The 16,753-nt window shown below is 46.9% G+C and overlaps 1 protein-coding gene and 1 pseudogene across 4 annotated transcripts in view; one reads left to right on the top strand and one right to left on the bottom strand.

Annotated features, from left to right (window-relative positions):
• HK1 (hexokinase 1) overlaps window positions 1-16,753 on the bottom strand; it is a 127,963-nt gene that overhangs the window by 99,257 nt on the left and 11,953 nt on the right. For 3 of the 4 annotated variants that reach the window (XM_058436307.1, XM_058436308.1, XM_058436309.1), the window contains exons 3-4: window positions 13,869-13,968; window positions 6,778-6,825 (exon numbers count right to left, since the gene is read on the bottom strand). In XM_058436307.1, the coding sequence (XP_058292290.1) occupies window positions 6,778-6,825; window positions 13,869-13,895 (75 nt within the window). In that variant the 5' untranslated portion in view covers window positions 13,896-13,968. Of the gene's footprint in view, window positions 1-2,866; window positions 2,874-6,777; window positions 6,826-13,868; window positions 13,969-16,753 lie in introns of those variants that run through there. The other variant, XM_058436310.1, reaches the window with a different exon arrangement.
• LOC131383072 (small ribosomal subunit protein uS8-like) lies at window positions 1,431-1,816 on the top strand (annotated as a pseudogene).

Here is a 16,753-nt window from a genome sequence, read left to right as displayed (position 1 = left end):
GCTCTTGTTGCCCAGGCTGGAGTGCAATGGCATGATCTCAGCTCACCGCAACCTCTGCCTCCCGGGTTCAAGTGATTCTCCTGCCTTAGCCTCCTGAGTAGCTGGGATTACAGGCACCTACCTCCACGCCTGGCTAATTTTTTGTATTTTTAGTAGATATGGGGTTTCACCATGTTGGCAAGGCTGGTCACGAACTCCTGACCTCAGGTGATCCACCCGCCTTGGCCTCCTAAAGTGCTAGGATTACAGGCGTGAGCCACCACACCTGGCCTGCTTTTTAAGTTTTGAAATCAGGAAATGTGAGTTCTCTTTCTTCTTATTCAAGATTGTTTTGGCTATTCGGCACCCCTTCCATTTTCATATGAATTTTAGAAGCAGCTTGTCAATTTCTGCAAAGAAGCCAGCTGAGATTTTCATAGGAATTGAGTTGAATCTATATATTAATTTGGGGAGTTTGCCACCTTAACAATAGTGTCTTCCAATCCCTGAACATGGGATGTCTTCCCATTAATTTAGATCTTCTTTATTTTCTTTCAACAATCCTTTGTAGTTTTCAAAGTCTGTACTTCTCTTGTTTATTCCTAAGTAGTTTGTTCTTTTTGATGCTATTATAAATGGAATTGTTTTCTCTTTTTTTTTTTTTGAGACAGAGTCTCACTCTGTTACCCAGGCTGGAGTACACTGGTGTGATCTCAGCTCACTGCAACCTCCGCCTCCCAGGTTCAAGTGATTCTCCTGCCTCAGCCTCCCGAGTAGCTGGGATTACAGGTGTGTGCCACCACAACCAGCTAATTTTTGTATTTTTAGTAGAGATGGGTTTTCACCATGTTGGCCAGGCTGGTTGCAAACTTCTGACCTCAGGTGACCCACCTGCCTTGGCCTCCCAAAGTTCTGGGAGTACAGGCATGAGCCACCGCACCCAGCCAGGAATTGTTTTCTTAATTTCATTTTTAGATTGTTCATTGCAATTTTATAGAAGAAGTAAAATTTAATTTTTTTTTTTTGAGATGGAGTCTCGCTCTGTCACCCAGGCTGGAGTGCAGTGGCGTGATCTCGGTTCACTGCAACCTCCATCTCCCAGGTTCAAGCAATTATCTGCCTCAGCCTCCCAAGTAGCTGGGATTACAGGCACCCAACACTACTCCCCGCTAATTTTTGTATTTTTAGTAGAGACTGGGTTTCACCAGTCTGAAACCAAGGCTGGTCTTGAACTCCTGACCTTGTGATCCACCTGCCTCAGCCTCTCAAAGTGCTGGGATTACAGGCGTGAGCCACCATGCCTGGCTACAATTTTTGTATATTAATCTTGTATCCTATAACCTTGCTGAACTTGTTTATTCATTCTAATAGGTTTTTGTGGGTATTCTAGGATTTTCTACATACAAAATCACGTAGGGCTCTTTTTGCCATCTTTCCACACCACCACAGTGGTGCACATGAATGTCCTGGCTGATGCACTCAAGAGCATCAACAATGCTGAAAAGAGAGACAAACACCAGGTTCTTAGGCCATGCTCCATAGTCATTGTCTGGTTTCTCACTGTGATGATGAAGCATGGTTATATTAGCGAATTTGAAATCATTGATGATCACAGAGCTGGATAAATTGTTGTGAACCTCACAGTAGTCTAAACAAGTGTGGCATGATCAGCCTCAGATTTGATGTGCAACTCAAAGATCTGGAGAAATGGCAGAATAATCTGCTTCCATCTGGCCAGTTTGGTTTCATTGTACTGACAATTTCAGCTGGCATCATGGACCGTGAAGAAGCAAGACGAAAACACACAGGAAGGAAAATCCTGGGATTCTGTTTCTAGAGATGTTATACATATTTACAAATAAAACGCCTCATTAAAAAAAAGCAAAAAACAAAATTACATAGGAATAACCTTTTGATATATGCAGCAACATAAAAATATTAAAACCAGGCACAAGAGAGAGTATATATGTATGATTATATTTACATGAGGTTCAAGAACGGAAAAGCTCTGGTGATAGAAGTCAGAATAGTGATACTCTCAGGACAGGATATGGGAAGTAATGACTGGAAAAGAGCATGAAGGGATTTTGGGGGGGTAATGGAAATGTTCTATATCTTGAACTGGGCAATGGTTACAAAGGTGTATACATGTGTTAAAACTTCTTAAACAGCTGGGCATGGTGGCTCACATCTGTAATCCAAGCACTTTGGGAGGCTGAGGCAGGTGGATTGCTTGAGCTCAGGAGTTCAAGACCAGCCTGGGCAACATGGCAAGACCCTGCCTCTACTAAAAAAAAATTTTAAAATAGGCCAGGTGCAGTGGCTGAGGCCTGTAGTGCCAGCACTTTGGGAGGCCAAGGCAGGCGAATCACGAGGTCAGGAGTTCGAGACCAGCCTGGCCAACATGGTAAAACCCCATCTGTACTAAAAATACAAAAAATTACTGGGCGTAGTGGCAGGCGCCTGTAATCCCAGCTACTTGGGAGGCTGAGGCAGGAGAATTGCTTGAACCCAGGAGCCAGAGGTTGCAGTGAGCCAAGATCGTGCCACTGCACTCCAGCCCAGGCAACAGAGTGAGACTCCATCTCAAAAAAACACAAACAAAGCTGGGGGCAGTGGCTCACGCCTGTAATCTCAGCACTTTGGGAGGCCGAGGTGGGCAATCACGAGGTCAGGAGTTCGAGACCAGCCTGACCAACATGGTGAAACCCCGTCTCTACTAAAAATACAAAAATTAGTCGGGCCTGGTGGCGCACGCCTGTAATGCCAGCTACTCGGGAAGCTGAGACAGGAGACTTGCTTGAACCCAGGAGGCGGAGGTTGCAGGAGCCAAGATCACGCCATTGCACTCCAGCCTGGGCAACAGTATTCAGAGGCATGTGGTAGGAGATCGGAAGAGCGTCGAGTAGGGATCGAGCGTAAAAATGGGCAGGCTGGTACATGGCTGTAGTCCCAGCTACTTGGGAGACTGAGGTGGGAGAGTCACTTGAGCCCACAGGGTGGAGGCTGCAGTGAGCCAAGATCGCACCACTGCACTCCAGCCTGGGTGACAGAGTGACACCCTGTCTCAACAACACACTTATGGCTGGGCGTGGTGGCTCACGCTTGTAATCCCAGCACTTTGGGAGGCCGAGGCGGGCGGATCATGAGGTCAGGAGATTGAGACCACGGTGAAACCCCGTCTCTACTAAAAATACAAAAAAATTAGCTGGGCATGGTGGCGGGCGCCTGTAGACCCAGCTACTTAGAGAGGCTGAGGAAGGAGAATGGCGTGAACCTGGGAGGCGGAGCTTGCAGTGAGCCGAAAAAAAAAAAAAAAAAAAACCACTTATTAAGCTTACAGAATTTGTGTGTTTGGCTGGTAGTAAATTATACTTTCATTTAAAAAAAAATAAAAACATAGGTCGGGCGTGGTGGTGCAGGTAATCCCAGGTACTTGGGAGGCTGAGGCAGAAGAATCACTTGAACCCAGGAAGGGGAGGTTGCAGTGAGCCGAGATGATGCCACTGCCCTCCAGCCTGGGCAATAGAGTGAGACTCTGTTTCTAAAAAATAATAATAAATAAATAAATGAATAAATAGATAAAGATGAACTATTTTAAAATGTGGTGGCCTAGTAGTGTCATTAGCTAATTCTCTCAAGGCACTCTGTACACATAGTGATTAGTTCATCATTAGCAATATCATATGTAAAGCCAGAATTTAAATAGCCTGCTAATTTTTAATTTTTTGACTGACTTATCATTATATCTAATAAGATCTTTATCTTCTTTCAACCCCATGATGTAGCCGAATAGTCTGTACCAGGGGTAGGAAAATTATCAGCCGTCTTATTTTCTCATTGTTCATTTGTGTTAGCTTCAACCCAGTTTCTTTTACTTTTTTTTTCCTTTTAAGAGACAGGGTCTCACTGTCACCCATGCTGGGGTGCAGGGGCACAATCATAGCTCACTGCAGCCTCAAACTCTTGGACTCAAGCAATTCTCCTGCTTCAGCCTCTCAAGTAGCTGGGATTGCAGGCACACATTACCATGCTCAGCTAATTTTTACATTTTTTTTAGAGATGAGGTCTTGCTATTTTGCCCAGGATATTCTAAAGCCCCTGGCCTCAAGTGATCCTCTCCTTGGTCTTTTAGAGCGCTGGTATTACAGGTGTGAGTCACCACACCTGTCTCAACCCACATTTTTTTATGCAGAAATCTTTTAAAACCATTTGCCTATTTTGTGAGGATCAGTCTAATTAAACCCAAATAACATGATACATAAGACTACTTCAACCAAGCAATTCTTTTTTTTTTCCTTGAGATGGAGTTTCTCTCTTCTTGCCCAGGCTGGAGTGCAATGGCATGATCTCAGCTCACTGTAACCTCCGCCTCCTGGGTTCAAGCATTTCTCCTGCCTCAGCCTCCCGAGTAGCTGGGATTACAGGTGCCCGCCACCACACCCGGCTAATTTTTGTATTTTTAGTAGAGATGGGGTTTCACCATGTTGGCCAGGCTGGTCTGGAACTCCTGACCTCAGGTGATCCATCCTCCTCGGCCTCCTAAAGTCCTGGGATTACAGGTGTGAGCCACTGCACCTGGCCCTACCAAGCAATTTTTTTTCTTTTTTTTTTTTTTGAGACAGTGTCTCACTCTGTGGCCCAAGCTGGAGTGCAGTGGCAGGATCTCAGATCACTGCAACCTCTGCCTCCCAGGTTCAAGCAATTCTCGTGCCTCAGCTTCCCAAGTAGTTGGGATTACAGGTGCACACCACCACGTCTGGCTAATTTTTTGTATTTTTAGTAGAGAGGGGGTTTTACCGTGTTGGCCAGGCTGGTCTCAAACACCCGACCTCAGGTGATACGCCCACCCTGGCCTCCCAAAGTGCTGGGATTACAGGAATGAGCCACTACGCCTGGCCTCAATCAAGCAATTCTAAAGCTGCTATGCTTCAGAATATGCTAAAGATGGTCCAGGAAATAAAGGAGGGGGCCACTATCGACCCCTCCTCATTGTGAGAAGCCTGGGTACCTGCAAGGCCACCAACATTGATTTGTCTTTAAAAAGTTGGTGACAACTGAATCGTAATACAGTTGACCCTCGAACAACACCGGTTTGAACTGCACGAGTTTGCTTACACCTGGATCTTCTTCTGCCTCTGCCACCCCTGAGACAGCAAGACCAACCCCTCCTCTACCTCCTCCTCAGCCTACTCAAAGTGAAGACTACAAGGATGAAGACCTTCATGGTGATCCACTCCCACTTAAAGAATAGTAAATCTATTTCTCTTCCTTATGATTTTCCTAATAACATTTTCTTTTCTCTAGCTTACTTTATTGTAAGAATACAGAATATAGTATATAAAACATACAAAATATTTGTTAATTGACTTTATGTTATCGGTAAGGCTTTGGGTCAACAGTAGTTTTAGTAGTTTAGTTTTGGGGGAGTAGAAAGTTATATACAGATTTTCTACTGCATGATGTGGGGGCGGTCAGTGTCCATAACCCCCTCATTGCTTCAGGGTCAACTGTACTTTCTTCCCACTGGGAAGTAGATCATTTTGCACAGCACACACCCTGGAGGTCTCGTTACACTTATGCCCCCTACCCCCTCTCTGGTTTCCTGGGTGCCCAAGGCTTCCTCCAGCTCAAGCTCCTTGCTACTGCCAGACAGAAAACAATGTAATCACATGACTCCTCAGCCTAGAGGATCCTTCAGGCCGTGCTGTCAGAGTTTCTCAACTGGACAACCAATCCCAGCCCCATCCAACCTCCTCAGTCTCCCCAGCTTTTTCCCGTTCTTTGCAGGCTCTGTTTTGGCACATGCTGCACTCTCTGCTTGAAATGCCCTTCCTCGCCTGGCATATGCTCTCTGCAAATCTCATCACCTCTATCCAGCCTTTGTTATCTGGACCCAAGACAGGGTTGACCACTCCCTCATCTGGCTCTTAAAGCACATGTCACCTATGTTGTAACTGTCTCTTTTTAAAAAATATTGAACTTCACTTCTCAGTCATTAAGTCTTTTGAGGCTGGAGACTGAATCTTATTTATTTTCAAAAGAACAAGAATGTAGCTACCCAATCTGTGGAATGAGGAGCAGGGCAGAGCTCTGGGGCTCCAGGTTGAATCCACATCCAGCTTTGGGCCTCACCTGGGACTAGGTAATGGCCCCAGACACAGGGGAAATCGAAAGTTTCTGTGCTTTTCTCCCAAGTTGATTCATAAAGTCTACATCTCACCACCTTCGCGTGAAGCAACCCATCTCAGATCCACTCTGTTGCCACTTTAAAGAGATAGTAAGCTGTGTGCTTGGGGAATGGGAGGGAAGAGGGTAGGTCAGCACAAACAGTGCAGGAAACTCTCTGATTTGGGGCTAAACGGGATATGTCGATAGGAAAGATCTGAAATTTGTCCATATTGAAGAGCAGAGCAGATGGGTGCCAAGTTTCTGGCATGCCTGACTGTAAAATGGAAAAGACAAGAGGGGAGAGACCCTTCCATTTCCTCTCCCAGGGTCTCTCACAGTCAGGACGCCACGCATCCCCAAGGCAGGAAGGCCTTGTGTTTGGCTCTGACAATTAGCATTCTGCTTCCAAGAAAGGGCTAAGAAGGGGGCCTCTGTTACTAGGCCCCCTTGGAAAGCACCTTCCCTGTTCAGGTGGACTGAGTCCAGCAGGGAGCAAGTTGGAGGTCAATACTGCTCCACACCCTGGAGAAGCCACTGCACAACTGCTTGGCTGGCTTAAAATCCTTATCCCAAAGGGGATTGCCATGCACTATCTTTTACAGAAAATGTTACAGAAGGCTTTCTTACCTCACTTTCAGCAAGTAGATGAAGTTTTGGTTTTTCAGTTGCTGTAGCCTTAGAGAAAGACAGGACAAGTGTTACAAATGCATTTTAGCAACTTGCATTCACAACATATTGATGCTTATAACTAATCAATCACGCTCAGAAAGCAAAAGTAATTACAAGTAACCTTGGAATGTCTAAGCAAACTCTATCTTGATTATGGATATATTCATTCTCTGGATGAAATGCAGCAGAGCTCAGTCATGTGCGATTCATGAATTTATTCACACAAACACTAGGTTCTTACAAATGTACCAGGCACTGTGTTGGGAGCTGGAGAGTCCAAGATGAAAAACAACCTTGGGTCAGCCCTTAAGGAGCCCACAATCCACTAAGAAAGACAGATGTGCCAGTGGGTAATGGAAGCGCAGCAGCACCGGAGCTGCCACAGAGGCCTGGAGAGGAGCTGTGGGAGCACAGCCGTCTAATCCCTACTGAACCACTGGCCCCGCTGTGTCTCCTACCCTGAAGGATGCAATGCTTCCCTGATGAGCAAGGAGGCAACATGGCCATCAAGCAGTGACCAGCTCTTGACAGGGTCTGTGAAAGATGAGTTAGCATTCTGCCCTCCCCTCGCTATTTTTTTTTTTTTTTTTTTTTTTTGAGGGGGTCTCTCTCTCTCTCTCTCTTTCTCTCTGTTGCCCAGGCTTGGAGTGCAGTGGCGTGATTATGGCTCACTGCAGCCTCAACCTCCTGGGCTCAAGGAATCCTCCCACCTCACTCTCCCAAGTAGCTGGGACTACAGGTGTGCAACACCACACCTGGCTTATTTATTTATTTATTTATTTATTTATTGAGATGGAGTCTCGCTCTGTCGCCCAGGCTGGAGTGCAGTGCTCACTGCAACCTCCGCCTCCCGGGTTCAAGCGATTCTCTTGCCTCAGCCTTCCGAGTAGTTGGGATTACAGGCACCCGCCACCACACCCAGCTAATTTTTTTTTTTTGTATTTTTAGTAGAGACGGGATTTCCCCATGTTGGCCCAGCTGGTCTTGAACTCCTGACCTCGAGTGATCTGCCTGCCTCAGCTTCCCAAGTGCCGGGATTACAAGTGTGAGGCACCGCACCTGGCCAAATTTTTTATTTTTTGTACAGATGGAGTCCCTCTATGTTGACCAGGCTGGTCTCAAACTCCTGGGCTCAAGTGTTCCACCCGCCTCAGCTTCCCGAAGTGCTGGGATCACAGGTGTGAGCCACTGCCCCTGGCAGATTCTGCTTTTTTATAACTTCCTTTGCCTCACAAATTTTGGAAGCTGCTGCCAATCAAGAGAAAAGCTCATATGAATTTTTTCATGATGATAGCTGAATGGATAGGGAGGGTGTAGTAAATTGTTTGCAAAAAACAGCCACACTAATTCTCCTCCCTGTACCCATGCTTTTACATAGTCTCCACCCACAGCGACTCCGGAATTGGCCATGTGACTTGCTTGGGCTCATAGGACAATAGCAATGCCATGCAAACAGACACTTGAAATATGCTTGTGCAGGGCTGGGCGCAGTGGCTCACTCCTGTAATACCAGCACTTTGGGAGGCCAAGGCGGGCAGATCACAAGGTCAGGAGATCGAGACCATCCTGGCTAACACAGTGAAACCCTGGTGAAACCCCATCTCTACTAAAAATACACAAAATCAGCCGGGTGTGGTGGTGGGCGCCTGTAGTTCCAGCTACTCCGGAGGCTGAGGCAGGAGAATGGCGTGAACCTGGGAGGCGGAGCTTGCAGTGAGCCGAGATAGCGCCACTGCACTCCGGCTTGAGCCAAAGTGCGAGACTCTGTCTCAAAAAAAAAAAAAAAAAAAAAAAAGAAATATGCTTGTGCTTTGGGGCTTGACTTCTCATGCTGCTGTTGGAACCCTTGCAACCACCGCTATGTGAATCAGCCCCAGTTAGTCTGCTGAACATGTGTGGCACATGGCCCAGTTACCACCCTTGCCTATAGCCAGTCAACTTTCAGATGTGGAAGAGAAGCCACAGACCTCAAGCTGCCTGCAGACCTCTGAGGGAGCCAGTCTGACAGTAAATGGGACAGAGAAGAGCCCATTCCAGCTGAGCTCAGTCCAAATGACCAACTCACAGGATTGCCGGTAAATAAGAGATTATTGTTTTAAGCCACTAAGTATTAAGGTGATTTATTACACCACACACATAGAAAAAGCTGACTGATACAGAGAAAGGTTTCAAGGTTGGAGGCAGAAATGACAGTGCATACATATCTTGGAGATATCTTCCTTCTTCCTCCAGTATCTCCAAAAATCATGCGCAAGCTGGCCTGTTTAGATGCTTGACTTTCTGGTTGCTGGAATACTTCATGGAAAAGGAAACCTAGACCTATTGGAGGTGAACTGAGGCTGGGAACCTCAGGCACAGGTGAGTACCAGCCCACCTGCCTAACATGTCCAGGGCAGCTGGCTGAGGCTGGGAACTGAGCTGTCCTGTGTCACTGGGCACAGAAGAAGGCTACCCAAGGAGCACAGAGTTGATAAATGTCCCCACATATAGAAGACGCCAGATAGGAAGCAGGGGGATGAATAAAAATGCTTGGTAATGGGCTCAAGTCACACCTCCAGAAATGAGTGTTGGGAGTATAGCCAGCATGCCTGCTCTGGAGCCAGTGGAGGCCAAATCAGTCTTGTCCAGTGAAAGGGGAAATGAATCAGATGGATTAGAGCCTGGCCCCATCTTTCCACCTACCACTAGCAAGGGATAGGGTGGGCCCTGGTCCCAACCTATCCCGGGGCTGCTAGAGACAAACTTTCTGGGGAGCCCCAAGTCAGAACAGATGTAGCCCAAACTCAAGTATATTGGTGATGACTAGGGACTTCAAAGGACTCTGCTCTCAACTTGGAGATCTCATAGGATTCTGATTGTCAATCTCCACTCACCCCTGCAGGTATCTCTGCAGCACTGGAGGTTGGGGGAAAACTGGGGGAAAAAATACCAATACGAAAACTGAGGCCCTCCTCAGCCCTTTATCTGTAATAACAACCTGTAAAGTGCCTCCTATCTTAGTGCCCAGACCCAGAAAGCACAGCATAAATATTAGTTCTCCTTCTTCCTCCCCACTATTAGTGGGTGAGAAGGGATGGAACCCAGAGTGACAGAGCACAAGGGGCAACCCCACTCTATAAGGAAGGAGACTGAAGTTCCTGGAAGCTTGCATAGCAGCCCACGGACATGCAGGTAGTCTCTGTAAGAATCAGGGGTAACCCATGTATGTATCTCCCCTGGAGGGCAGGGATGATCTTTTCAGTATTTCTTGTCCTACCTCACATAATCAAGGTCCTAGGGCTGGGTGCGGTGGCTCATACCTGTAATCCCAGCATTTTGGGAGGCTGAGGCAGGAGAATCACTTGAGGCCAGGGGTTTAAGAACAGCCTGGGCAACATAGCAAGACCCTGTCTCTACAAAAAAAAAAAAATTTAAAATTGGCTGGTTATGGGGGCACACGCCTCTAGTCCCAGCTACTTGGGAGGCTGAGGCAAGAGAATCAGTTGAGCTCAGGAGTTGAAGGCTGCAGTGAGCCATGATTGTGCCACTGCACTCCAACCTGAGTGACAGGGCGAGATCCCATCTATAAAAAATAAAATTAAAAAAAATTATGGTCCTAGGAAAACTACGGAAGCAAAAAATAGCATCCCATAGACAGTCTGAGCTTCCAGAACAATCCAGGCAAGTTTTCCACATGCCCAAAGCCAAAACTGCCTAGGCCTTACACTGACACCCCCATGATAGCCAACTCCCTGCTGAAATGGCTCTAATGAAGCCTTGCAGATACTTCCAAGCCTGCATGAGAATTAATAGTAAGGAAGGCAACAGTGAAAAATACTGTCTGGGGCTTGGAATTGTCAGGAAACCTATGAGAAAGAAACCAAATGGACCATGCAATTTTTGGCCCTTCCTTAAGCTAACAGTGGAAATTTCAATATCCTGAGCATGAGTTTCTAAGCTTGGAACAACTCAAAATATATCTATCTTTAGGAAGATAGGGTTGGAGTCACACACCTCACTTTCAGCCTTGAGCTTGATGGTGGGTAGAAAGAGCATAGTCCTGGAGTGAGAGAGACCTGAGTTTATGTCCTGGATCTGCCAGGACCAGCTAACAAGCTTGGGAAAGGAATTTAACCTCTCTAAGCCTCAGTTTCCCTATCTGTGAAGTGGGAATGACACCTTCTTCACTGGGCTTTTGGGAGTGGTGGGCACAGAGGACTTGCTTGGTAAATGGCAGCAACTACAATAAAGATCATGGATTGACAGAGGCTCCAGGCAATAAGAACTACAACTGCTCTGGGCTAATTGACGGGACCAAATCAACATCCAGCTGCTGGATTTCCATCTGTGTCTGAGATCCCAGAGCCTGTGCTCCTCTCCCTGGACCTCCAAGCACCACAGAGGGCCTGTCGTCAGATTGACACTGAACTCTGGGTGCTGGAGTCCAAACCTGCTGACTGCCACATGGCGCCTGTGACACTGGCTGCTTTGTGCCACCTCTCCAAGGCTGGCCTGGCCTGCTTTAAATTCCTGGTGGCATTCTGCCCAGGACTGGCAAAGCCAGGCAGGGGCACAGGAAGGGGGCCACAAGAGGTGACAATGACATCCCAAACAAACTTCCAGGTTTAGAAGGGCTCCTTCTTTCCCAGAGCAGGCAAAACTTTTCTCACTCTGTCTGGGGGTGAAGGAGGAGAAAAGGAAGAGGCCTAAGAGGCCCAACAGCTAAGAGGAATTTTGGATTTCTGTATTTAGTGGCCTCCACTTCCCACTGACAACCACGCAGGAGCCTTGGATTCCACAAAGGAGAATGAGGCCGAGAGCTTCCAGTTGGGCATTAGGAACAGGACAGAATTCAATCCTCTCAAAAGCCTGAGAGGGGGTGGGCACGGAGGTTCATGCCTGTAATCGCAGCACTTTGGGAGGCTGAGGCAGGTGGATCATCTGAGGTCAGGAGTTCGAGACCAGCCTGGCCAACTTGGTGAAACCCCGTCTCTACTAAAAATACAAAAAATTAGCCAGGCATGGTGGCAGGAGCCTGCAATCCCGGCTACTGGGGAGGCTGAGGCAGGAAAACTGCTTGAACCTGGGAGGCAGAGGTTGCAGTGAGCCAAGATTGCGCCATTGCATTCCAGCCTGGGCAACAAGAGTGAAACTCTGCTTCAAAAACAACGACAACAACAACAAACAAACAAACGAAAAACCTGGGAGGCAGGAGGGATGCACCTGAGCTGGACTTTGCAAAGCCCTTCTCAAAGACGCTGAAGAGGGCATTGTAAGCTACTCTTGTAGGACTGAGGGAAAGATGACCACCCCAGGCATGCCCAAGCCCCTCACCTCTTGCCTCGAGGTGGAAGCAACTCCTTGAGCTTATATTGTCCACTTTCAGATATCAGGAATTAATTTGCCACCCAAGGGCTGACCAGGGGAAAGTCTTCATAGAGCAAACAGGCCAGGCCACTGCAGTGATTTAAATGGGGCTCTGAGAATGTTCTGGGCTCAGGGACTCAGTTAGTATGAGCACTGTGTTTGTCTTTGAGATCACCCCACTGTGTCTCAATTTCCCAGATTGTTCTGTTGGTGGGGGGGCGGGGTGGAACAGCTGGAGTCCTTGCTCCAGAGGGACCCATCTACAGCATAGATTAATTTGAAATGAGCCGGCTACTCAGAAGAACGTAATTTGTCCTATAAACATTTTCCAGGGTTTATTTCAACATCCAGGAGGAGAATCAAAGCTCTTTAAGATGTAAGAACCGACTTCTGGGCTGGGCACAGTGGCTCACACTGTAATCCCAACACTTTGGGAGGATGAGGTGGGAGGATCACTTGAAGCCAGGAGTTCAACACCAGCCTGGGAAGCATAGTAAGACCTTGTCTCTGTTAAAATTTAAAAAAAAAAAAAAAAAAAAAATTGGCCGGGTACAGTAGCTCACGCCTATAATCCCAGCACTTTGGGAGGCTGAGGTGGGCGGATCATATGAAGCCAGGGTTTCGAGACCAGCCTGGGCAACATGACGAAACCCCATCTCTACAAAAAAATACAAAATTAGCTGGGCATGGTGGCGCACGCCTGTAATTTCAGCTACTAGGGAGGCTGAGGCACAAGAATCACTTGAACCTGGGAAGCAGAGGTTACAGTGAGCCAAGATCTTGCCATTGCACTCCAGCCTGGGCAACAGAGTGAGACTCTGTCTCAAAAAAAAAAATTTTTTTTAATGGGCAGAAGCCCATTTTTACATAGCAACATAAAATTCAGCCAGAGGGGGCTTCTCTTAGAGAAGAAAAAGCCAAACTCCCATTTCCAGCACACATTGATGACTTCGCAGCATAACTGTCTAAAAAGCAATTAACCAAGGGATACAGTATGATCCTCTGGGCTTCCCTTGGTCAGAACACAAGTGGCCCCTGCTGCACCAAGACTTAGAGGCTGGGTCTGAGGGGTCTCCTGCCTTGCCTCATGACGCTTTCCTGCTGTGCTCTTGGTCAGAGTTTTCCCTCCTCCAAGATGGACCCCAATACACCCCTCTGCCAGGGAGAGCAGGTTGAGCAGGCTATGGTACATGTGACCCCTCTGAGAAGCTAAAGAAACACCACAGTGGCCTGTAATCCCAGCACTTTGGGAGGCCAAGGTGGGCAGACCACCTGAGGTCAGGAGTTTGAGATCAGCCTGACCAACATGGAGAAACCCCATCTCTACAAAAAATGCAAAATTAGCCAGGCGCGGTGTCTATGCCTGTAATCCCAGCTACTCGGGAGGCTGAGGTAGGAGAATCACTTGAACCTGGGAAGCAGAGGTTGTGGGAAGCAGAGGTTGTAGCCAGCCGAGATCGCGCCACTACACTCCAGGCTGCGCGACGGAACAAGAACGTCTCAAGAAAGGAGAAAGAAAGAAAGAAAGAAAGAAAGAAAGAAAGAAAGAAAGAAAGAAAGAAAGAAAGAAAGAAAGAAAGAAAGAAAGAAAGAAAGAAAGAAAGAAAGAAAGAAAGAAGGAAGGAAGGAAGGAAGGAAGGAAGGAAGGAAGGAAGGAAGGAAGGAAGGAAGGAAGGAAGGAAGGAAGGCAGACCAGAGCTTACCGATTCTCGCTGGCAGATCTGCCCCATCGTGGGGAGGGCACTTGCTGACCTCGCGTCCTTTCTTCTGCTTTTCTACTCTCAACAGCTGGGTCTTGAACGCCTAGATAAAGGCCAAGTTCAAAGAAGGCAGGGTCAGAGGATTGTCGGTCTCATTTTTGTCCTCATCAATTAGGAAGCTAAACACCCTAATACTGAGAACCAAGACATAGTGCAGACACGTTTCTAGATGATTCGTAAACCCAGGTAAAATGTCATAAAGTTTCTCCTTTTGTTTGTTTGAGGCAGGGTACTGCTCTGTTGCCCAGACTAGGGTGCAGTGGCGCCATCATAGCTCATTGCAGCTTCTGTTGCTCAGGCTGGTTTCGAACTCCTGGGCTCAAGCGAACCTCCCACTTCAGCCTCCTAAAGTGCTGGGTTACAGGCCTGAGCTACTGCACCCAGTCAAGGTTTCTGGCAGCCTGTCATTCTAGAAGAAATTCCTTGGAGCCTGGTCTGGAAGTGGTACCTCATCACCAACTACAACCTTCTCTGCTTATGACTATGTCCAAAGAAATAGTCATGCTTTGGAGAGGAAATCCAATAGGAGTGCAAATTAGCAAAGATATCTCCAAAAGGAGAAGTCAGAGTCTCACTCTGTTGACCAGGTTGGAGTGCAGTGGTGCCATCGTAGCACACTGCAGCCTCAAACTCTAACTCCCGGACACGAGCAATCCTCCTGCCTCAGCCTGCTGAGTAGCTGCAACCATAGGCATGTGCCACCATGCCAGCCTAATTTTTAATTTTTTTTTTTTTTTTGTAGAGGCAGGGTCTTGCTATGTTGCCCAAGCTGGTCTTGAACCCCTGGTCTCAAGTGATTCCCTTGCCTCAGCCTCCCAAAGTGCTGGGATTACAGGTGTAAGCCACTGCGTTCAGTCTACTTACAACTTTTAAAATCTCACCCTATAACTTTTTAAGCCTATTCTTTATAATGTACACGTTATTTATATGTGATCTTTTAAAAAATGAGCTATAGCTCACATGCCAAAAGACTCACCCTTTAAAGTGTATAATTCAGTGGTTTTCTGTATATTCATAAGGTTGTGCAACCATCATCACTAATTCCAGAAAATTTTCATCACCCTATAAGGAAACCCATACCCATCACCAGCCATTCTCATTTGATCCTTCCCCCAGCCCCTGGCAACCACTAATCTACTTTCTGTGTCTGTGAATTTGCCTTCTGGCCATTTCACATAAGTGGACTCATAAATATATATAATCTCAAAATAATTAAAATCTATGTACTGAGGAATGTGTGATATGGTTAGGCCTTGTGTCCCCACTCAAATCTCATTTTGAATTATAATCCCCATAGTCCCCATAATCCCCACATGTCAAGGGAGAGACCAGGTGGAAGTAGTTGGATCATGGGGGCAGTTTCCCCCATGCTGTTCTTGTGATAGTGAGTGGGTTCTCACGAGATCTGATGGTTTTATAAGGGGCTCTTCCTCCTTCACCCTGCACTTCTCCTTCCTGCAGCCGTATGAAGAAGGTGCCTTGCTTCCCCTTTGCCTTCCCGCCATGATTATAAGTTTCCTGAGGCCTCTCTAGCCATGCTGAACTGTAAGTCAATTAACCCTCTTTTCTTTTTAAATTACCCAGTCTCGGGCATTTCTTTTTCTTTCTTTTTTTTTTTCAACTCAAATACTTGTGTGATATTATTATGACATAATTGAGGGGCATTTCTTTATAGCAGTGAGAAAACAGACTAATAAAATGTGTCTACAAAAATATTTTACTGATGGAGTGCATAACCAAAATAGTCTGGAGAGCCCTGGCTGAAAGCGTAAAGCCTTCTAGGATTTGTCCCTGGCTTCTCTATGAGCTTCCTCTACAGAGTCACTGATGGTTCCCCTAGTACAAAGCAAAGCATGAGGCCAGGCGCCTCATGAGGTGGCCCACGCCTGTAATCCCAGCACGTTGGGAGGCCGAGGTGGGTGGATCACCTGAGGTCAGGAGTTCGAGACCAGCCTGACCAACAAAGTGAAACCCCCTCTCTACTAAATACAAAAAATTAGCCGGGCGTGGTAGCACATGCCTGTAATCCAAGCTACTTGGGAGGCTGAGCCAGGAGAATCCCTTGAACCTGGGAGGCGGAGGTTGCAGTGAGCCGAGATTGCGCCATTGCACTCCAGCCAGGACAACAAGAGCAAAACTCCGTCTTAAAAAAAAAAAAGTAAAGCATGATCCAAAAATAAAATATATGCCTTGCAATTATTTGCTTGTTTTTGAGACAGAGTCCTGCTCTGTCACCTGGGCTGGAGTGCAGTAGTGCAATCACACTAACTGCAGCCTCCACCTTCAGAGCTTAAGTGATCCTCCCACATCAGCCTCTGCAGCTGGGACTACAGGCTCAAACTACCACAGCTGGCTAATTTTTTAATTTTTTGTAGAGACGGGATCTCACTATGTTATCCAGGCTGGTCTTGAACCCCTGGGCTCAAGCGATTCTCCTACATCAGCCTCCCAAAGTGCTGGGATTACAGGTGTCAGCCACTGCACTCGGCCATAATTTATGTTTTTATAAAACAATTTGTTTTTATAAAAAGATGTTCTCCTTATTATGCTAGATGGGCTTAACAAATTTTGACAAATTCCACACACATTTTTGCCTTCCTTTCTGATACCCAGGCAACTTCCCGAGTCTAGTTAAAACACTGCTTTGAATTACCAAAGTACTTACAGAGAATGCATGTTATCTCTTTCCCATTGGTATTTATTTCTTAAAAGCTCCTTGGGTCTGTAACATGACAGAGAAGATTATGCTATCACCCCCTTCCTTCCCAGGCTGACAATGTTGTTACCCAGGAGACGGAGTAGGAGGAGGGGAAGGAACCCTTGGGACT

Source organism: Hylobates moloch, unplaced genomic scaffold, assembly GCF_009828535.3.
Source record: "Hylobates moloch isolate HMO894 unplaced genomic scaffold, HMol_V3 SCAFFOLD_3, whole genome shotgun sequence".
Classification (NCBI taxonomy): domain Eukaryota; kingdom Metazoa; phylum Chordata; class Mammalia; order Primates; family Hylobatidae; genus Hylobates; species Hylobates moloch.
The sequence above is the reverse complement of the archived record's forward strand: the minus strand, read 5'-3'. Positions and strand labels throughout refer to the sequence as shown.